Raw genomic sequence first — 21903 nt, 5'->3', positions numbered from 1 at the left:
AAAAACCTGAGAAGGAAAACAAAAATTCAAGCAAACAATAACAGAAAGAGTGGAAATCCTATGTTGTGGTCCACACTCATTTCCCATAGTTCTTTCTCTGGGTGTAGCTGATTCTCTTCATTATTGAAAAATCAGAACTGGTTTGAATCATCTCATTGTTGAACATGGCCAAGTCCATCAGAATTGATCACCATATAGTATTGTTATTGAAGTGTATAATGGTCTCCTGGTTCTGCTCATTCCACTTAGTATCAGTTCTGTACGTCTCTCCAGGCCTTTCTTAAATCATCCTCCTGGTCATTTCTTTCTTTCTTTTTTTTTAATTATAGTTTCTTATTTACAAGATATATGCATGGGTAATTTTTCAGCATTGATGATTGCAAATACCTTTTGTTCCAATTTTTCCCCTCCTTCCCCCCACACCCTTCCCCAGATGGCAGGTAGACCAATACATGTTAAATATGTTAAAGTATATGTTGAATACAATATATGTGTACATATCCAAACAGTTATTTTGCTGCACAAGAAGAATCGGACTTTGAAATAATGTACACTTGACTTGTGAAGGAAATCAAAAATGCAGGTGGACAAAAATAAAGGGATCGGAAATGCTATGTAGTGGTTCCACTCATCTCCCAGAGTTCTTTTGCTGGGTGTAGCTGGTTCTATTCATTATTGAACAAATGGAACAGATTTGGTTCATCTCATTGTTGGAAAGAGCCACGTCCATCAGGATTGATCATCATATATTATTATTTTTGAAGTGCATAATGATTTCCTAGTACTGCTCATTTCATTCCTGCTGGTCTTACAGAACAATAATATTCCATAACCATATGGAATATGCCATAATTTATTCATTTATTCTCCAATTGATGGACATCCATTCAATTTCCAGTTTTTAGCCACTACAAAAAGGGCTGCCACAAACATTTTTGCACATGTGGGTCCCTTTCCCCAGAAAGTAATTTGTTAACAAAGATTTGTTCAGCAATACCAAGACAGAGAGAGAGAAGGAAATCCTTTTGAAACTTTTGCAATGAAAGTTTTACTACTAGCTTGTTTTTCTGTTGCTTTAAGATTTACTAAATACTCTTCCCCCACTCCCCAAAGGCATCATGCACAAAAGTGTTGGAGAAACATTTGTTTGACTTGTTTATTCTCAGAACTTTATTGCTGTAAGGATGCAAAGAGGAGAGGGGAAATTTCTTCTGCTCTAAAGGAGCTTGCTTTTTTAATAATAATATAAGACAAGTTAAGAAATAAGCATAATACAAAATAGACTTGCTAAAGAAAGTTGGAAAGTGCAGAATCTGATCAAAGTACTGTGTAAAAAAAAAAAAAAATGAAGAGGGAGAGTTGGCTTTGAGCTGGGCACCAGAGAAAGCTTCCTGATTTGAGCCAGATGATGGAAGGCTTTGTATCTTGACTAAGGAATTTGTATTTTATCCTCTAGAAAGTTCAGGAGCCACAAAAGTTTTTTGAGCTAGGAAATGATGTGGACTGTATACTCTGAAGAATATTTTGGCAGATTGAGGAGAATAGGTTGAAAAAGGGAGATACTGGAGATGGGGAAACCAGAATCTCAAAGGCCTGTGAGCCCAGACAAAAGTTGCTAAGAGCCTGAACCCAAATGGTGGTAAAAAGGGCTGATATGTAAGAGATGCTGTCAAGGTAGAATCAACAGAGCTGTACCTTGTTTATTCCCTTCTTGGCATGGCCAGTATATGTGGTAAGTTTGCATAGCTGTTTTCTGTAGGAACCTGATCTTTAAGGGGTAGAACTGTCCTCTGCAGAAGTAGAATCTCGAGCTGGTTTCAATTGGTAATTATTAAAGGCTTTCTGATGAAGAAGGGATTTTTTTGTAGTTGTTCTGGAAGAGGACCTTGGCATCAGGGAGGTGATGCCATGACATGCAAATAAATCGGATTTAAGTGAGGCTTGAAAACAGAATTCATGGCCATAGAAGAGCAATAGAGCTATTGGTTAATAATGAGGCACTTGTGATCTAGGGAAAGAATGCAGAGAACCTAAAATCCAGTCAAGCTCATATAACTTTGCACAAATTATTTATCATCTCTAGGCCTCAATTTATCCATGTGTAAACCAGGAATAATATTATCTGGGTGACAGGTTACTGCTTTTGGCCAAAAGTCATTGCTACACTTAAGAAGAATGCAGAAGGCACATAATAAATAACCTAACATGAGGAGCAGAGGATACAGATAGAAAGTCATAATTGAAAATACTTCCTACCCTAGAGATACACAAATTCTACTAATGGGTTACAAGATGAATTGAGAGAGCATTAACTTAGAAAGGACAGGAGGGGCTCCTCAACCCCTTTCTTTCACCTGTGGTCTTTGGAAGACATAATGGTTTTAAGAGTTTCTGAACATTATAATGTGATACTTTCAAGGTAATTTCCTAAAAGTAATCTCTCTGTTGATTTAATTATAATGTCTAAAATAACTTGATGCACAGACAGTGCCAAAAATGAGAACTAAACAGATTCTCAAAAATGATATTCCCTATCTGTGTTTCAATAACTAACTTCTCCAGAATTTATTTTGAAAGAATTTTCTTTGATGCTTTGCTATGAGATAGATAATAAATTTATTCTCATCTTATGGGTTAAGGAAGCTAGAGTGTTCAAAATAACAATGATTAAATGTAAGACTGAAATTGACAATACGACATTACTGATTTTAAGGGTAATTCTCTTCTGTGCTAAGCTTTTTTAAGTTAAAATTATCCTCCAAGGAACTTCTGGTAAAACAACTCGGGGTGATATGGCCCATTGTTTTAGTCTTTAATAACAGTTATAGGACTTAAAGGGGATTTCACAAAATAATCATGCCAATTATGTGTAAAGAAATAGGACTCTATTCAGGGAAGTCTGCAGGTGAAGCAGAATTTCAGAGGGCAGGGTGATGAAGGGGACAATGAGGGTAGAGAGATTTTGTGCAAGATCTGTGCACATAAGCTTCCATTGAGCTTAAGAACCTTAAATATAATGGTAGTTAGGCAACAACAAGAGAAGAAAGGGATTGTTTTGTGATGGCCATTTGGAAAGGCTGCCCTTGGACTTGCCATAGTCATCATTCTCCGTCACTCCTGATCTGTGAATGCAACATCTGACTCCAGACAGCTCAGAAATCATGGAGACCTGATGTAATGGTTAATTTTCCATCCCAGTCACAGGCAGGGAGATGTTAGGAATTGACTTAGGAAGCCTGTCTCAATCAGGGAAAGACAATGGAAGCTTCCAAGGAGGAGCTGAAAGAAAAGGGGGGTGGGGGAGAGGGAGGCAGGTGGCTGCCTGTAGGTAGGCCCCAAAGCTCTATCCTGCCCTACCTTCCTAGGTAGCTATATGGCATAGTGGAAAGAGCACTAGATCTGGAGGGCAGAAAAACCTGAATTCAAATCCAGCCTTAGACATTTAATAGCTGTGTCATCCTGGGCAAGCCACTTAACATCTGTTTCGCCTTATTTTGCTCATCTAAAAGAACTCGCTTCCAAGTTTGTTGTGAGAGTAAAATGAAGTTAATAATTGTAAAGCACTACATAAATGCCGACTTTTATTATTACCTCCCAAATTAAAAATAAATTTTTAGGTGATGTTGAAGAATCCAAATCTGTGGCTTGATACAGGGGAACTCCTAATGAGAAAAATACAGATCAGCTCATGCTTTGCAAATGAGTGAACTAAATTGCTGCCTGGGGCACTGGGACTCTGGTTAACTTAGCAGTGCCTTCTAGTTTACCAAATACTTTACACTTTCTCATCTAAGTCTCCTTTTATCTTATTGGATCCTCATAATCACCCTGGGAGATCGATAGTATAGATGAGATCACCATTTGACCAGATGAGGAAGTTGAGGACACGAGAGAGGGGAAGTGACTTTGTTACAGCTTTCTAAGCGCCAGAGCTAGAGTTGGAGCACAAACTGCCTGTGTCCAAACACATCTTTTTTTCTGTTACATGACAGAATTTGAAATATGGATGTAAAACACTTTTCAAAAGGATCAGTAGCTAGACAAGTATTCTTTATAAAGTATTCTTTATCCAGAAAGTCCAGGGCTTAAGATACCATGTTTAGGCATCAGTGCAGATAGGCTTGTGCCTTAAGCCTTTATGTGAGTCTCACTCCCCTTCCCTCCTTTTCTGATCTGCAGCCTCCTATCCAAGATCCTAAGTGAGTGTGAGGATGCAGACGAGATCGAATATCTGGTGGATGGTTCCTGGTGTCCTATCCGAGCTGAGAAGGAGAGGAGCTGCAGCCCCCAGTGCCCAATCCTTGTCCTTGGTGGGTGAAGCGGGCAACAGAGTCTGGGAGAAGTTAGTGGGAGGGAAAGAGTGCTGGGAGTCACTGGACAAAAAAGAACCAGATCAATCACCTGTCCCTTTCATTCCCAGATGTGGAAGATTTTGGCTTCCTACCCCAGCAAAGGCTCTCTAGCCTCATGTTATTGAGGGAAAACAGTTTGTCCATTCACACAGTATTTTTCTAGGGCACCTGTTGTAATACAAGCTCTCTCTCCCCAGAGAGCAATGACCAAGGTCCTTGTATCTCCAGAGGAGCCTCTCCTTTCACAGAAACTGCCTACTCAGTGATTAGAGGCAGAGTTGGGGAGGGGCCACCTATATGATCTTGTTTTCCAGAACTAGATTGAATGAGTTGAGGAGGCCTTAGAGTTTACCTTGAAGTAGTTGAGAGTTTGGGAAGAAGATTAAGAAGTAAGATGGGAGAGAAGAGACAAGCCAGGAGCTAGGCTAGTTACGGCTGGGAAAGGAGGTTGGAGAGAGCTTTATAACCTAACTCGTCAGATCTTTGCAGCATATTTCGGGAGTTATTTTTCTTGCTATCCAAATAGCATATTTATTTATGCTATTTGGCATATTTATGGATTCCTTAGTAACTAAAATGTTTTCTACAGAAAGGGCAGGTCTTAGTTAACTGAGAAATAATTAGAAAACTTTTGTTTCATCACTTCGTAGGGTTATGTTTCCAGACAATGCCTTGACTGTTTCCTTTAAGGGATTGTCATTCTGAACATCTGCAATCCCTTTCCATCCCTGGATTAGATTAAATCTGAAGACCCTTCCAACTCTGAATCTCTCAACTCGGGTTTGGAGGATACATCAGGATTTTTAAAAATATTAATAAATCCTTCCTATTGGCACACTTTCTTTTTTTTCTTCCAAAACTTTTATTACAGAAAAAAAATTTTTTTCATGTAGTTAAAGATTCTGTTTGAGATTTTACAGTAATCATAAGCTCTTAATGAGTGTTTGAAGATATTTGAAGGTTAGCTGGAAGGTGAAGCAAAGGAAAAAATCAAGAAACTCGACTCTTGTGCAGCCCTGTGGTGCATCTTTGACATTTAAAACACCCTGACCCTTTCCTTTCAGGGTCTTCTGATGTGAACGGGCTATTACCCACCCCCAATGGGAACAGTGAAAATGGAAAGCCAACCGCTGATGTGGTGGACCTCACACTGGACAGCTCATCCTCAGAAGAGGAAGAAGAAGAAGAGGAGGAAGAAGAAGAAGATGACGATGAAGAAGATGGCCCCCAACCCAAACGCCGCTGCACGTATGAAAAAGGTCTAGTCTCCGCCTGCTGACTGGGGCCTGGAGCGAGCATTGTCCTCTGGGGACAGACTTGAATACTCTGGTGCTTACAAAACTGGGAGGGAGGCAGGTTGGTTGGGGTGAGGGGTGTGGAGGGAGGAGGGATTTTTCCCCACCCCCTTACCACATTCTTCCTCTTCAGTTTCTTTGGACTTTACTATACAAAGCTAACGATTTAAAAGCAAGCAAACAAAACACACACACACACACACACACACACCACACAAAGCAACAAAATTGAGCTGCTTCCCAGTTGGAAAAAAAAAAAAAAGACAAATTTGAGCCTGGAGGAAGGAGTGGGGCACCCAGGCTGGTTTAGCGGGTCCCATTGAGTCCACCTTGCAGTCAGCATGGGAGGCAGTTGCCCAGGAAGAGACTCCCAGCCCTGGTCAGCCATCCCTCTGCCTCTGTTCCCCCCTCCCCCCCATCCCAACTGACCATGTCTCCATTCCAGGCCATCTCCAAAGTTCCATGCATTTCTCTCTTGTTGAATAACCATTCCTGACTGTCTACATGCCTTGCTGGGTCTTTGGATGATTGGGGAGGGATGGGGGCGGGGACGGGACTATGGCGGCTGATGGAACCTAGCAAGGTTTGGGGAGGGGCACTTTGTTGGGGAGTTTGGGGAGGGGTTGGGGGGGAATGGAACGGGATGGGGGCAGGGAAGATAATAGAATTCCTGAGACAAGCTGTTCCTACTGGGAACACCCACGGCTCTGCACCTCATGGAAACCAACACCCATTTTTGAAACCTTTTAATCAAATCTGAAGATGATGTAGAATTTCTTCGTAGTGAATCATTTTAGTTGAGAAGAAGCCATGGTGAGGGGTCGGGGAGGGAGGTTGTGAAGGGTGGGGGAGGGGGAAGGGTTTAAGCCACAGAGCTGTTGTATTTCTGAAAGTGCAATAACTTGGCATTTTGAAGACAGAAGCACGTAGACGAGTTTCCCTTTGGAAGGAAGCTTCCATGGTCAGTGGGAGGCTCCTCGATGACCAGCCCACTGGGATGGAGGAGAGCAGAGGGGGAGGGGTCAGGTGGGGGGCAAGGTGGGAAATGAGGCCCTTCAAGAATGCCAGGTGTGGAAATTCTCAGTTTCTAGCCAGCTACCTCGGTAACTCCAATTCAGGTTTATTTCAGTACGAAACAGTGCAGACACCCACCACCGGCTCTGTCCCCGTGTTGGTGACAAGATGAAGGGTGGGGATGTCGGGGAGGGAAGCAGCCACAAGTTCCTGGACTTCTCTGTGCATCTCTCTCTTTCTCTCTCTCTCTCTTTCTCTCTCTCTTTCTCTCTCCTGCTCAGTACTCTGCCCCAAAACAGGAGCCCACGGTTTGCTGTGGAGGGGGGGAGGGAGGAGAAAGGGAGGCAGAAGAGGGTTGTTTTTTTGTGTTCGTTTTGTTTTGTTTCGTTTTGTTTTAGGCTTTTGGTGTTTGGGGGGGTGGGGAGGGAGGGGTTTTGAGTCTACAAGCAGTTACAGGTTTCCCTCACAGTAGGAATATTGTTGGAAACTCTTCTTGCTGAAATCTGGCTGACTTTGCTTTCCAGAGCCTGTCCCAGAGGTGGGACTTTGAGGGTGGGGGGGTCAGAGAGGAGGGAGACGTGGGGCTGCCCCATTTTTCCCTGCTTCTTACCACTCAGGTTGCCTGGAAACCAAATGCAATCAGGTGTGGAAGGTTCTTGTCCCAGGCTGGCTTTCTCTGGGCGCCCAGCAGCAGCTGAACTCTTCTGTTCCAAGGCAGACGTTCTGCTCTCCAACCCCTGGCATGTTTCCTGAGCTGGAGTAACCAAGTCAGACACTGGTCTAGGGTCTTCCTCTTATATGTTTTCCTCCTCTCCCCTCTTTCCCACTGGGAGGTGAGGAGCAGGCCTCCCCGTGCCACTTTCTACTCCTCTCAAAGCCCACCGCGAAAGGAGCACCTCCAGATGCCCGTTAGAAAGTCTGGGGGACGGGCAGGAGTGGAGGAGAGGAAGTGATGCATCTAAAATAATTCCAGCAACCTAAAGCCATCCGTCTACCTCCCCTTTCCCCTTTTCCCCTACCGGAATCCTCATAGAATGGATGGAATGGGGCTGGGGAGGAGACACGCTGGTCCAGGAGACGGAGACAGAGGTTCTGGTGGAGACCCAGGGCTACCAGGGCGATCCCTTGGTTCTGATCTCACCCTGTGTGATTGGCGGTGAGGGGAGTAGGACTGAGTGTGATCCACCCCCACCCCCAGGCTGGGTGCTGCCAGGAGGAGGAGGGGCCTTTCCTCCCAATCCTCTGATGACTCACCCCGGAAACACAGATGGGGAGGGGAGAGGGGATGTGCTGGTTCCTGTTGGGATTTCACTCCCCCACCCCCACCCCCAAAGCTGGGCAGAGATCCCCACCCAGCTGTTGAACTGTCACAAAGGGCACTCTGGGGATCTCGGGAGCGGCACTGAAATGGCCAGGGTTTCTCCAAGGTGGGAAAGGAGAGCCTTGGACTTGATTTCCACCTGTTTTTCACGGTTTTCTTCGTTTCCTTTTCCCTCCAGTCCTCCCTGCCTTTTTCCAAACTCAGAATAATTTTCCTTTATATAAACAACTCTCCTAGCAAGGAAGCAATATCATTTCAGGTAACAATGGGAAATGTGGTAGAGCTCCAATTAAGTTTTACTGTATAAAATCAGTTGCTCAGCTTGACTCCTCGGGAGCACTGGCAGCTCACGTCCAATTTTTTCTAATATTTGTATCCTAATTTAATTGTTTTTTAAAAATGAAAATAAAAAAGGTCTAGGCCAAGCCACTTAGAAACATCATGATTCAGTTCCTGGTTTGGGTTGATTTTTTTGGCCAGCTGTTCTGTACATATGTTTTCTTATATCCTCGTTTTGTTTTTGTAAAGAGAAAAAAAAAAGGAAAAAAACCCCCAAAATATTTTTCTTTCCCTTCCGTACACATTCTTCAGAATTCAAAAGTATAGTGTTTTGTTAAATAAAAGATTTACATTTCGAGGCCTGTGCCCGCTGTTTCCGGCTGGGAGGTGTGGGGTGTGTCTTCCATAGCAGGGCAGGGAGGGGACTGCTGGACCTTGCCCAGAAGGGGCTGGGCCACTCTGGCGGCAGGCCGGGTCCAGGGGCTGCCACGAACTGGAAGCTGGGAGGTCAGGAGGCTGTTGGAGCACACTAGGCTTTGTCACACACACACACACACACTTATTTTTCTTTCTCTCTCTCTCACTTATGGGCCATCTTTGCCATCAGAGACCTGCTCCCGGTGCTCCTGGTTCTGCTCCCTGGCCCATTTTCTCAGGTAGGACAGTGGAGTAGCTGAAAGGTAACCAGGCCTGTCTAACTAATGGCCTCCAGGGCCTTTGCATCATCTCCCAACCTGGGCTGGAGGGATTCTGCATCGCCCGCATTTTGGAGGCCTGGTTTCCGACCCTAACTAGCTCTGTGTTGCCGAGCAAGTCTCATTACTAGTTTCCCCGAAAACTTGGTTGAGCTAGATGTACTTTTAGTTCTGTTTAAAGCCCTTCCGATAGGTCAGCTCTGTTGGGCTAGACTAGAGGAAACAGTACCAATCTCAGGGGAGATTGGGAAGAGCCAGATCCTTCAGAGAGCAGGTCGCAGGTAGCTTCTTTGCCCCCAGTTTCTTGTCCTTTCCATTTTCTCTCTCAATGCAGCATATCTCCTTGATTGAAATCCTGAACCTTGAGCTGATTTTATCATTTTAAGGGTCAGAGCTCCAGCCTAAACCCTGATACACTATTTGGCAAAGATAGCTGGTTTGTGAGAACACAGCAAGCCCTGTAATTGTGCTCATCACTGTGGGATTTCCCCCCGAACTTGCCTCCAGAAGAGCCAATCTTTGCCTTCCTCTGACCTGGTAGAGCTAGCTCTGGGCATCTCCTGGTATTGCCACCCAGCCCATGGACATGGAGCTCAATGGGATTGGGAGGCAACCGGGCCTTTCTGTCATGGACAGCCTGCTCTGTGACCCGGAGAAGCCATCACAGCCTGGTGACAGAAGGCCTTTCAGTCAGTACTGGGGCACCGCTGTACAAGTTTAACAGATCAAGGCCTTTCCTCAGAAAAGCAGACAAGGTGTGCATGTCACCAACCCCGCTCAGCTCGGGGAAAAAGACTGCGTTAGAGCCGGGAGGAAAGTCTCTCTCCTGAGCTTTCACACTAGGGGAAGCCATCCGAGGGGGCAGAACCATAAAGGGCCGCTTAGACGGACCCTGTAGCCCAGCCTTCCTCCACTATCCTGACTGGGTTATCTTTAGATGAAAAGGAGTGTCTCGAAGCAGCTTGGACTCGTCTCCATCCAAGTCCAGTGTGGTGGAGTGGAAATAATGGGGTTCTGAGAGGTGATCTGTGTTCAAACTCTGGTTTTAAGTTTACTGGCTGTGACTCCTGACACTTCTCATCTCTGGGCCTCAGTTTCCCCATTCGCAAAATGGAGATGATTACTTGTTTTCTGGGTAAACTATCTTGCGGGTAGGACCTTTTTTCTTTGTACCACCAAGTATCTAGTGAAGTGCTGGGCACATTAGTAAATGCATTGCACTATCTCACAGGGGTGGTGAGGAAGACATTTTGTAAATATAAAGAGGGCTTTTTCTGGCTCCCATTCACTTCCCTTCACACTGCCAGAAGAGCAACTGACACGAGGCGTGCCTGAGGGAGGGTTTTGTGGAGGCTGGAGGAAGTCACAGGTCACTTTTGTACCATCCATCCCGCCACCCTGCAGGAGCCAAAAGCATCTTGCCAGGTGGAGCTGGTGCATTCGGGCGCTGCGGCTGCCACAGTAGTGGGGTGCTCTTGCCGACTCACAATGTCAGTAGGAACCTCGGGTCGGGGAACAGAAGAGACTGGGAAAGATCAGACTCAAGTCCTTCGTAATAGGAGTCCTAGGTCTACGAACTTCCCTTCTCTTGTTTGTGACTTGGCTGTATCCCTCCTAAGGCTGTTTGTCAGCTTGGAATAACCCTTTGTTAAACTGCTTCTGGTCTGATTCTTCACGACCCCACTTGGGGTTTTCTTGGCAGTTACTGGAATTTTCAAGGAAAAAGGCAACTAAGTTAAGGGACTCACTGAGGGTCCCCCACCAGTAAGTGTCTGAGGCCAGTGTTGAATCCAGGAAGATGGGTGTTCTGATCCTAGGCCCGGCCCTGCATCCACTGCACCACCCACTGCCCCATAACAATCCTGATGGCCCTCAACACGTGATGTAAGTGGGTGAAAGCTGGACTGGACACAGAGCTGAGACACCAGACTCCTTCCTCAGAGGTTCCTGGCTTATTTCAAACATGGGCTCCCCCAGCCGCCCTGTGGCCAGAGAAAAGGTCGAGAGTTTTCTAGCACTTACTGGTTTAAAAAACTCCTTACAATAGCCCGGTGGCTATTGTCTCCATTTTACCGATGGGAGACAGGATCTGCGTCCCAGGCCTGACCCCAAATGCAAGTGTCCAAAACAGTCTTAGTTGGGTTTTAAGTTAACTTGCACCAAGGACAGTGTTCTTTCCACCCCACGAGACTGCTCCTATCGAGTCTGTGTGCAGTTGGCTCCACGCTGGCTCTGGCTGGCCCGCCGGAAGGGCCGTCTCTGGTGTGCGCCGCAAGAGCCTCAGGAGTCTGCAGTATCAGAGTCGCGTGACAGCTGGATGGCCTTGGATGTGTGGGCTCCGACAAGCTGAACCCCTAGCCGGGGATCCCGCAGGTGTCCTTTGGTGCATCCCCCTGCACACTGCCATATGCGGAGCGGGGCCCTGGGAGTGCAGATAGTGGTCGGGGGCACGGCTGCAGGCTGTCCCTCGCATGGGGCTAAAGCTGGAGGAAGGCTCCCACGAGAACTAGCACCAGCCGGCGGAAGAAGGGCGCTCTTGACGGGTCCTCACCGCAAATGCTCCCGGAGCTTGGGTCGTCTGTTAGTGATGCTCCGGAAGGGCCCAGTTCTGCCCGGATCAGCCACGATGGCTCCCGAGGCCCCTGTAACACGACCAACCCAAGCAGAGTTATCCTCACTTTCCATATGGGCACTGAGGCCCTGGGCAGATGGAAGTAGGGTCTCATGATGCCCAAGTCCAACCTCTTCCCCTTCCACTGAATGGGCCAGGAAGTCAAATCCTGGTTAAAACGGCAGAGTCAGCCCCTGAGTGGAGATCCCTGCCTCCCGGCTCCTGCCTCAGGGAGTTGCCCTAACTCTGGACTGCCGGGCCTTTCTTACTCCCCTCAGGGTTGACTGCATCCCCTCTGACCTTTGCCTTCTGACCCCACCTCTGACCACAGGTGGTCCCAGAACGAGAGACCCAACGGAGCACGCTGATGTCACTTGTCTCCTTTTTTTAGGCCGTGGGGTGGAGACCAGTGTCAGAACTCCCACAATCGAGGTACATTCTGTCACTGACTGTCGGCCCTCAGTGTCCAACATCAGAGTGGATTGTGCTGGGCCTGGAGTCGGGAAGATGAATCCAGCCCCAAACCCCACTTACACCGCTCCAGTTAAAAGGACAGTGCCCCCCCCGCCCCATCTCGTCCTCCCTCCTCACCTGGCCCGCGGGGCTAACTGGCGGCCCCGGGGGTCCGGGCGGGATGTCCCAGCACCACACAGCCTCCTCCCAAGGCAGCCACAGGTTAGCTACACAAAAGCAGACGCTCTTAAGAGGTGGCTCCCCTGATGGGCCAAGCTGCCGCCCTTGTGGAGGGAAAAGCTGCGTTCTTGTGGTCAGACTTGGGGGTCTGCGCGGCCCCCCGGTCTCCATGTCTATAAGACAGGGTGCACTAGATGCTTCCCAAAAGAACCTTGCAGCCGTGAGCCTCGGAGCTCGCCTTAGCCAAGGAGCGACGGGCGGGCCCCGACGGGAGAATTGGCCCCCTTGTTTCCCTGGGTAAGGGGAGGCTGCAGAAAGTGAGTCTGGGGGTGCTGGGGCCCGACCCTCAGAAGGCGCGTTCAGCCCCCGCTTTTAGATGGTGCTTCGGGCTGTCTCCCCGGGTTGGGGGCCTCCAGGGTCCCACTGTTTCCGATTACAGCCGCACTCACTTGCACCCCCACCCCAACCCGCGGCGGCGGGGCCCCCGGCTCCCTTCACAGACCTTGGCTCCGAGAGGAGCCACACAGCAATGAGGTCAGGAGATAATTGGGAAGGAAGAGGCGAGATGAAGTCCTCTGACCCCCGAAAGGGCCTATCAGTGCCTGCCAGGTCCGGCCAGTTCTCCCCTGGGAGTTTCCCCCAAACCACGGCCTAGTTTCCTCCTCCGCTCATGGTGAAAGAGGCGCTCAGGTCTCAGGAGGCTGCATTAGGGTCCCTCTCCCCACCCCCACCCAGAAACAACTGGATGGCCTAAGCTGCTGAGATGAGCCCCCAAATCTCCCTTCGGCCTTAAAAACTAGGAGGCTTATGGCCCGGGCTAATCCCCAGCGTGGTCCCTGGGCTCGGGGGTCAGGGCAGGTCAGCGGTGAGGTCCTGGCACTGGCTTAGAGGGCCTGGCGGGGGTGTTCCAGCCCAGCGGCTCCTGGCCAAGGACCTGACCTTGCCCCCTGCCTCTGCAGAGCAGCCCGGGTGAGTCGGGGAGACAGCGGGGTTCCACCTGGGCCAGCCCCCTCCCCCGTCCTCAGCGGGCCGCGGAGAGTCCCTCACTGCTGCAGCTGCTCTAGCTTTCACCTCCACAGGCACAAGCATGAAACGCAGCCTTGGGACTTCCAGCGGTCCCCTCGGCCTCCGTGCTGTCTTCGTTCGGGGATTCTGCAGAGGGAGTTCTCTGATCCTGTCCCCTAACCTGCCCCAGCCCCAGCGCTGGAGCGGGGATTCAAATCCAGCCGAGACTCTGGGCAAGTCCCCTTGTCTGGGCCAGTTTCCTCAGCTGTAAAATGGGGATAACATTCCTCCCGGGGGAGGATCAAAGGGGGATTTACAAAGCTCCTGGAGAGAGCTGCTCATCCGGGCCGGTCCCCTCCCCTTCCCAAAGCTCCACAGCTTCTGCCTTCTTGGAAAGCCAACATGGGGAGCCGGTCAAGTCCTCTGCGATGTGGGCATCCCTGCCCGAGTCCTGTTATCTGGGAGGGAGGAGGGGGAGAGAAGCCCCCACTGAGAAGACTCGGCTTCTCTCCTTTCCACCATCCTTCCGGGCCCAGGAGACGGCGGGCAGTCAGGCGAGGGAGGGCCCCCTCAGCGGCCCAGCGGCCCCACTCCTATCATTCACCTCTCAGACTAAGGCAGACCCTCAGGGGGCCAGTCGGGGCCATCCCACACTAGGGGTACCTTCCCCCCCAGGGTCTGGTGAAGGGGCAGGAGGGAAAACTGAGCCCAAGGGACCCCCGAGAGGCCCCCTCATGCAGCCCACCGTCACATCCTAAGGTCCGGGATGGGCCAAGGAACGAAGATGAACAAGTCTGCTTCCTGGCTCCATCCCAGAAGTGTGTCAGTGCCCCCCACGTGCCAGGGAGCAAGTAGGCCCTGGAGATAAAGATTCAGCCCTCACTGCATGAAATCCCGTTGCCCCTTAGCCTATTTGCATGGGCACGATATGTATGCTCAGGCTCGTTGCTAGGACACCATTTTATAAACTGTAAGGTGCTTGGATAAGCGGGCAGGGGGAGTCTGAGCCAGAGGCCATCTTATCCTTCTGATTGGGTGGCTCCAACTCCCATCCTCTGACCCAGGGGTATTTAAGGTCGGACAAACCCGGTGGAGCAACTGGACCAAAGATGTGGAGCCGTTAAGGGAGATGCCCAGCTCAGCCCGGGGAGTCCAAGAGGGCAGGTGGGCTCTGGAAGGAACTCCTCACAGCAGAATGAGCATGGTGTGGGGCTCCCCCCACCCCCCTAGTCTCCCTGGCTCCGCCCCCCATTACCCCAGTCTTGTCTCACCAGAGATGGGGGACGACCCTCCATGTTCTATCGTTGCCCTGTGACCCCCCCACCCATGGCCCCTTCCCTGAGGCCGGAACAATTCTTAGCCAGTCTGGAGGAGGTGGGCCACCAGAGTGGCACTGATTCAGAGACACAAAAAGTCCCAGAGAAATTACTTTCCCATCCAGAAATGAAACTATTCCAGCAGATCTAATCCTGATCCCCCAAATGTGGAGTGTTCTCCCATCCTGGAATGTGAAATAAAGGGACACCTGGGGCCTTGGGACTTCATCTCCTTCCTGGAAGTTTGGTCCATTCCCCCCTGCCCCCCAATATGTCATGAAGCAGCAGTGCCCAACATCCCAAAACCACTCCCTCCCTCCCCCAGGACAAAGCAGAATGAGACAAAGGAGGCAACCAACAGGGGTGTTTACAGCTGTTTTTAGTGGTCTTTATATACAAGAAAAATGAATGTTTTGCGTTTCATTTTTGTCCTTTTTTTGGGTTTTTAAAATTATTTTTAAAGCCCCCCCTCCCCCAAAAGTGCATTTTAATCCATTTCTTTTTTCTCCCACACGTTATAAACACTCAGATACAGTCCATGGAATGTCTTCTCTGTGCTTGAATCTGCTGGCTGGGAACCCCCCCAGACCCCAGGGCTCTGAACCCCATCGACCACCTTGCCAGCCCCCCCTTCCTCCACCATCGAGAGGAAGGGATCGGCCGGAAACTCTTGTGTGCCTCTCCCCCCCTCCACACAGCCACTCCCCCACACGCCCCAATAAAGTTTAAATCTGTATATATAGATATATAGAGAGAGCTAGACTTGGCTCTGGGGACCCGGTCGTCCTGCAGACACTATGCTCCCCCAGGCTCAAGCCGGACTCAGCCGCACTCTTCCTCTGCTTAAATAACTCTTTAAAATAAACTGCAAATATAAATATCTTTCTTTCTTAAAAAATAGGTTTCTATTCTCCAATCCGGCTGCCTGAACAATCTTTAACTCCGGAGCTGGGGTGCTCACGGCTGGGCAAGGAAGTGTCTGGCATGGGGGGTGGGGGGAGAGGAATGGCTTCCCCAGAGTACAGAGATTCCTCCCCCTGTTCCCCACCTCCCGACTCCCTGTCATCTCTGAGTGCTTCGTTCCTCCTCTCTCTTGCCCTCAAATCCCTGGGTTGAACCCTTTCCTCCATGCTGACCTCCAGCCTTGGCCATGTGCAACAGAACCACTCCCTTTGTGGTCAGTGGGTCTAATTAGTGCAAAGAACAACAGCCCAATCCTCAACCCCCCGACCCCTTCTAAGGTACCTTTGTCCTGGGAAGCAGGGCTTTTGCCCAGTTCTCATCCCACTCTGACCTTGGGGGGTAGAAGGGAGACACCCCCACAAAGGAGGGGAGTTAGAGGGACAGATAGAAGCTTAGTTACAAAGGTAATCGAGGAGGTTGGGGGGGGGATTGGGTTTGTGGAATGGCTGTGGGGACCCTAAACATGGAGGCAGGGACAGATATCCCTGACGGGACCAGGCGTCGGGAAGCCCGGAAGCCTCCTGGCGCTGGCCCTTGGCTGTCCCCCATCCCTGCCTATCGGAGGAAGGGACAGCACACTTTGGTACGACTGCCTGACAGCCCACGGACTGCCAGCTGAGCCAGTGCAGACCCCCCCCCCCCAATCCTGCTCCTGCCCCTCGTCCATCACATTACATTCACTGGTTCCTGTTTTAAATAGTATTTTTGCATGGTCTTGGTGAGTTTTTGTTATAGTTTTAATCTCAGAGGGAGAGAGGAGGGGAGAAGCAGCATCAGGGACATGGCCACATACCCCCGAAGCCCCTAGCCTGGCCGTGAGCTCCCCTCTGGCTGACGCTGTCTAGAGACACCGGCGGCAGGGGAACGGGGAGAGTTCCTCCGGCCGGGGCCTCCTCCGTATCCCCCTGGGGTTGGTCCCCTGAGACCCCTGGCTCCTGGGGAGAGCGTCCAATCCCCCGGGGCCCTTGCCTACGGCGAGCCCTGGCCCAGTAGCGGACGCACAAACACGGCTTCACCACGATGCAAGGAAGGAACAATTTTGTCTTGTTGCTGTCATTTAAAAACAAAACCATGGAACAAATCAATTCTGCTGTTTCTGTTGACGCGTCACATGTTCCCCACCACCACCACCACCACCACCACCACACACACACACACACACTTTGCTTTTCTGTTTTTTTCCTGAAATGCAATAATTCTTTGGCAACACTTTATCACAACCTTAATTTAAAAATAAAAATAAAATCAATCCAGGTTTATATACACTATGTGAATGAGCAGGGAGAGCCGGGCAGCCTGTCTGAGGTCCCATGCACAGGGAAGGAGGTTAAGGCAGAACGGGCCTGGGGACAGGAGGGGCACAGGGGGAGGCGGGAGGCGGGCGCGCAGGCAGGCAGCGGGAGAAGAGGAGCTGGGGTTTAGTGCAAACCTTCTCGAGGTTCGTGTTAAAGTGTTGCCTACAAGTCCTGTCCCCCTCCCCCCCTTCTAACTTAATGTCGTCAGCAGATGAAGGGGTGGTATCTGTGTTCCCCAAATGCAGCTGCCCACCAGGCCCTGCCAGGACCAGTCAGGCCCTGGGCCTGCCGAGAGGCTTCAGCCGGGGAGTCGCTTTGACTGGTTTTATTGCTGAGGGGCCCCAGGAAGGGAGGAGGGGGAGGTCCTGAGGTCGCACCTGGGGAAATGTTCCCCGAAATGCCCCCCTCTGCTCCCCTCCCCCTTGCTGGGGAGCCTGTCACTCCTCCCTCCCTGGAGCAGATGGTGATTCCAAAATAGCTCACCCTGTGATTTTTCAGGTGTGAAATAGGCCAGGCTGAGGCTGGGAGGGGCGAGAGTAGTCAGCCAAGGCCGGGCTCCAGCTCCCGCCTAGGGGGGGAGACGAAGCGGGGGTCCCTGTCCCGGTGGGCCTGAGACATCTGGGGAGGGAGAGAGCGGGACTTTTTTAAAGCCACCTTCTACGAAAACTTCCCTTTTTTAAATTTTTTAAACTTCTCGAAGGTGTGCGGAGAAAGGGAAGGGGGAGCTCAGGAGCTGGGATGCTGGCGGCTGAAGCTAAGGAAACAGATACCACCGCTTGGGGCTTTACCAGAAGGAACTCCAAAGTTGCGTCTATTTACAAGTCCGCACCGGGTTTTTGCATATGTGTGAGGGGGGCCAGTGCTAAGCAGAGGTACCCTCTAGGAGTATAGGAGTTAGAGCGGCCGGGGCCCGGGGCCCGGGATTGGGGTACCCCAAAGCCGCCTCCTCCCAAGAGACTGCAGAAAGCCCCCGGGAGGGGGAGAATGGGCTGGGCACCGGGGCTGTGCCGACAGGTGAGAACTCAGAGGGACCTGTCCGCAGGGCCCGGCGAGGTCTGGTCTCTGGAAGAGGTTTCCCCCAACACCATTTCCCCAGTCATGGCCTAAATGGGATGGGCATCCCAGGGAGAGACCCTCATTTGACAGTCAGTGCCTTAGAATAAAAACAAGGGTGTCGGGCAAAAGAGGCCCTGAAATCGGGTACCTCCCCGTCCTGGGGCCCCATTGAATGGTAACAGGCCTTTCAAGATGGCCGCTCCAGGCAGACTCTTCGAGCCATGTTTTTAGTCCACCATGTTGGAAGGAAGCCAAAAGGCAGGTCCTGAGGGAATATGGGCATAGAGTAGGAAATGGGGTTGTGGGGTCATGAGGGGCCCAGGGCAACGGGAGGCAGGCATTTCAGAAAGACCTTTCGGACTGGTCTAGCTGGTTGTAATGCAAGTGATCTAGACAGAGCCCTTTCTCAGCACTCCCTCGTCTCAGGAGACCCACTAGGGCCAAGGGCCACATCTCTGGCCAACAATGGCAAGTAAGATATGGAGAAAAACCATGAGAGAACCAAAAAAGAGAGAACAAAATGGAGGGAAGGAGAAAAAAAATCATCCCAACACAAAACCCCATATTCCTGCCTGAGATTCAAGCTTTGTTGCAATGGGCAAATGTTCTAGAAGGTTCTAGTCCTATCACAGAACCCCCTAAGCCCAGTTCCTGGTTCTACTGCGGGAAACAGAAGTGGATTCTGCATCAGTGGGTTTTTCTTTTTATTGTTTTTTACAAAAATAAATTGATTTTTAAAGGAATTTCTTTTTTCTTTTTTTTTTTTGTAATAATCACTTTTTTTGTCTTTTTAATTTTCCATAGAAGTTGGTTGCAACTTGTAAACATGTTTTTAAATTAAGAATTCAGATAAAGTGTAGTACCCGTTCCATCACAAAGTGCTAAGACTTCAAACGTGGTTGGTTTTTTTGTCTTTTTCTACTTTTTTTCTTCCATTTTATAAATTTTTTTTTTTTTACTTATTGCTTTCACTGCATCAAACATCTCCACTCTCTCTCCTCTCCCTCCCCCACCTGCCTGGCTCTGGTCCTGGCACCAGCTGCCCTGACCACCCCGCCTCCCCCTCCATCCTCTCTCTGCCGACATTCACCCTGTGCTGCCTCTCTGGAAAGGTGTTTTTAAAAATAATCTAAAAAGTGCTTTTTGAGGGAAAGGGCTTTTAATCTCTGAACATCTCTTTCCCCAAGGGGGGCTGGCAAGGCCACGCAGGCTGTTAAGTGGCCCCCCCACCTCCCCTGGCAGGGTGAGATGACGGGGTCCCTGATACGGCTCACCCTGGCCGGGCGGGGGGGGGGGGGGTTTGCAGAGATGGAGAGGAAGCCCACAGAGCAGGGACTCACACTAAGTAGTTAAGTGCAGAGGCAGGAGGGAGGGAGGATCCCCTCAGTGTACCCCACTCCATTTCCCCAGTTCCCCCCATCCCTGGGCCTCCTCTCCTCCTTGATTAGCCCAAGAAAATAAATATATTTGGGTTTCAAAGGCCAGGAGGGAGGGGGCCCAAGTAGGCATCTAGGAGCCATGACCCCCATTCTCAGCCTCCCCCACACCCCAGGAGAGTAAAAGCAGGAGTTGGAGGGGGAGGGAGGAAAGGTGGTTTTGGGGAATAGGAAAGTTGTGCGAGGGAGGGGGTGGGGACAACCCCCAATAAGTGCCCTGAGGAAAGGGAAGGGGTCAGCGGTGTGCAGAGCAAGATCAAGGAGCAGGGTGGGGAAGGGGCTATTTTAACGTCCACTAGCAGCGGACGGACATCTTTTAAGGTCTTGTCTGAAAGACTCAGGAAGAAGGACTCCTACCATTCCCCACTACCCCTCATGACATTACTTGGGGGGAGGGAGAGTGGGAAGGAACCAACCAACCAGTGAAAAATAAAAACCCAACTGTCAATCACCCCTACCCCACCTTGAACCCTCCAGAGCCCAACCAGGCCCAAAATCAAGTCCTGGAGTTGGGGCCTGGAGCCTGCCACCAATGCCACCTCGAAAATGGCCTCGGATGGGCCAAAATCCAGATCCCTGGGTCCCCTCCTGGTGGAGAGGGGGATGGCAGGCCTAGAAAGAGTCTTCTCAAAAATCATGGGGTCCTGGAAGGGAAGGGGATTGGAAGAGGGAGGGAGAAAACATCATTAAAGAGAAAATCGGAGGATAGAACTAACTAGATTTTGTGACGCTTCATATATATATATGTCTATATATATATATATGTATATAGAGAGATCTGTATATAGATAGAATTTTTCTCTGTGTTTTTGGTTTTAGGAGAGTCCGGTCGTTAAGTTACCGTCAGCTGACCCTCCCGCTACATTCAACCTGCCCGGGGCTTCAGGCTGGGGCTGCTCTTCTTCCTCATCCTCTTCCTCTTCCTCCTTAAAGTGCTTCTCGGGCCGGTGGCGCCGGCCGTCCTGGGCCACTGGTGCAGGGGCCGGAGCAGCCCCCGCCCCCGAGTCGCGCACCCGTGGCTTGCGGCCTCGGCGGGAGGGGATTCCGTTGCAGCCGTCCTTCTTGAGGTGCCTGTGCAAGTGGTCGGAGCGGACGAAAGTCTTGAAGCAGCTCTCACACTGGTAGGGCCGCAGGCCTGTGTGCACCCGCATGTGGTTCTTCAAGTCGTAGTTGTGGGCAAAGGCAGCCCCGCACTGCTGGCACAGATAGGGCTTCTCCCCCGTGTGCTTCCGCATGTGGACCTTCAGCTTGTCCTGCCTGTGGGGGGCAAAGAGCGGGGCTCAGTGGGGGCAGGCCAGGCCCCTTCCCTGCCCAGGTGCCACCCGACCCCCACCAGAACCCAGGACAACCAGAGCCGGCACGAGAGAGGGCTTTCCCCACGCCGGCCACCCCTGCTCTGAGCAGGGAACGGGTCTGGGAGCACAGATTGACAGCCGAGGGGACCACCTAGTGGGACCTCTGAAACAAAGTCATTTTAGGAATAAGGAATAAGTCTGAACCGGACAGAGCCTTGGACGAGGCCACAGACGGGACAGAGCAAGTAACTGAGGAGGCAAGACTCCACAGCCAGGGCCCTCAGAACTAAGCGTGGTGAGTGACTCACTCCAACGGAACCCTCTTCCTGCCCCTGGCCAGGGCCTCCGAGCAAAGGCATGGGACGGGGTCAGCCACCCCAGCGTGGGCCGGAGGGCCAGAATTCAGCGGGGGCCCCCTCCCGTCAGGACACAAACATCTCCCCTTTCCTCACACTGCACAAGGAAGGGGTAGGTGGCTTTTCAGAGGTTCGCACCATGCCTGGAGCTACCTAGGACCTGGCTGCCTTCTGGAGACAAGGGAACCTCAAAGCGGAAAAGAGATTAAAGAAGAGGATCTCCAATGGGGCTCTGATCACCCTCAAAAGGAAAACGGGGGCTCTGCAGGTGCTCCTTCCCTTCCTAGAGCTGCTTAGAAACTGCCTGCCCATCTTTCCCCAAACTTTACAGAGGTAGGAGGCGAGGCATTTCAGAGAATCTCACACTTAGAACTCCAAGTGGCCACACAGGCCCCCTAGTTCAGGAGGAAACAAAAAGTGTCCCTTTCCACCCCAAACCATCCTTGGAGCTGCTGCTTTGCTGTGCAGAGCTCCCAGAGGCCTCTAGGCAGAGATACCAGGCCCTATTCCACAGGGAGACCGAGGCATGAACACCCCTTCATCCACCCCAGAATGCTGTCTGCTGAGTGGAAGGGGGTTCCTGTCCCCAGGCGGGACGCCCCACAAGCCACAACTTCTTCCTTTATTTCAGCAGCAGCTGAGGGACCCCCGGATCTTCCCTCCACTGCCCCAGCCAGGTCCCTCCTTGCCAGACGGGCAGTGACTCTGAGTACTCGAGGCCTGTGGGCTGGCTGAGTGACCGAGCCTCCCCAGTGCCAGCAACACTTCTGCACACCGAGTGGGGCCATCACAACAGCCAAGAGGAAGGCCGAGAAAGGCTAATGATGGGAAAAGTGAGGCGCTGAGAGAGAAAGGAGCTTGCCCAAGATCCCCGCCCTAGAAGGAGGCTCTCCAGGTTGCCTCCACGCTCTGTGAGGAAGCTCCTGCCTTTCCTCAGCCACTGGCAGGCAGGGTCCTAGGCCCTGGCCACGGCTACCTCAG

At 50.9% G+C, this 21903-nt stretch overlaps 2 protein-coding genes and 1 long non-coding RNA gene across 5 annotated transcripts in view; 1 reads left to right on the top strand and 2 right to left on the bottom strand.

The window, feature by feature from the left end:
• Nucleotides 1-6148, top strand: part of PIAS4 (protein inhibitor of activated STAT 4) — a 48551-nt gene extending 42403 nt beyond the window's left edge. Inside the window, exons 10-11 of the mRNA XM_051971938.1 lie at nucleotides 4180-4310; nucleotides 5417-6148. Of these exons, the coding sequence (XP_051827898.1) occupies nucleotides 4180-4310; nucleotides 5417-5631 (346 nt within the window). The 3' untranslated portion in view covers nucleotides 5632-6148. The remainder of the gene's footprint in view (nucleotides 1-4179; nucleotides 4311-5416) is intronic.
• A 230-nt stretch (nucleotides 6149-6378) lies between these two features.
• On the bottom strand, nucleotides 6379-11049 carry LOC127544954 (uncharacterized). Its single transcript, XR_007949567.1, has 2 exons — nucleotides 7272-11049; nucleotides 6379-6639 (listed from the first exon to the last, which is right to left on the bottom strand). It is a non-coding gene; the product is annotated as an uncharacterized LOC127544954 (long non-coding RNA).
• A 3834-nt stretch (nucleotides 11050-14883) lies between these two features.
• ZBTB7A (zinc finger and BTB domain containing 7A) overlaps nucleotides 14884-21903 on the bottom strand; it is a 29763-nt gene continuing 22743 nt past the window's right edge. For all 3 annotated transcript variants that reach the window (XM_051971937.1, XM_051971935.1, XM_051971936.1), the window contains exon 3: nucleotides 14884-20528. In XM_051971937.1, the coding sequence (XP_051827897.1) occupies nucleotides 20087-20528 (442 nt within the window). In that variant the 3' untranslated portion in view covers nucleotides 14884-20086. The remainder of the gene's footprint in view (nucleotides 20529-21903) is intronic.

The sequence above is a fragment of the Antechinus flavipes genome, chromosome 1 (assembly GCF_016432865.1).
Source record: "Antechinus flavipes isolate AdamAnt ecotype Samford, QLD, Australia chromosome 1, AdamAnt_v2, whole genome shotgun sequence".
In the NCBI taxonomy this organism is placed as follows: Eukaryota; Metazoa; Chordata; class Mammalia; order Dasyuromorphia; family Dasyuridae; genus Antechinus; species Antechinus flavipes.
The sequence above is the reverse complement of the archived record's forward strand: the minus strand, read 5'-3'. Positions and strand labels throughout refer to the sequence as shown.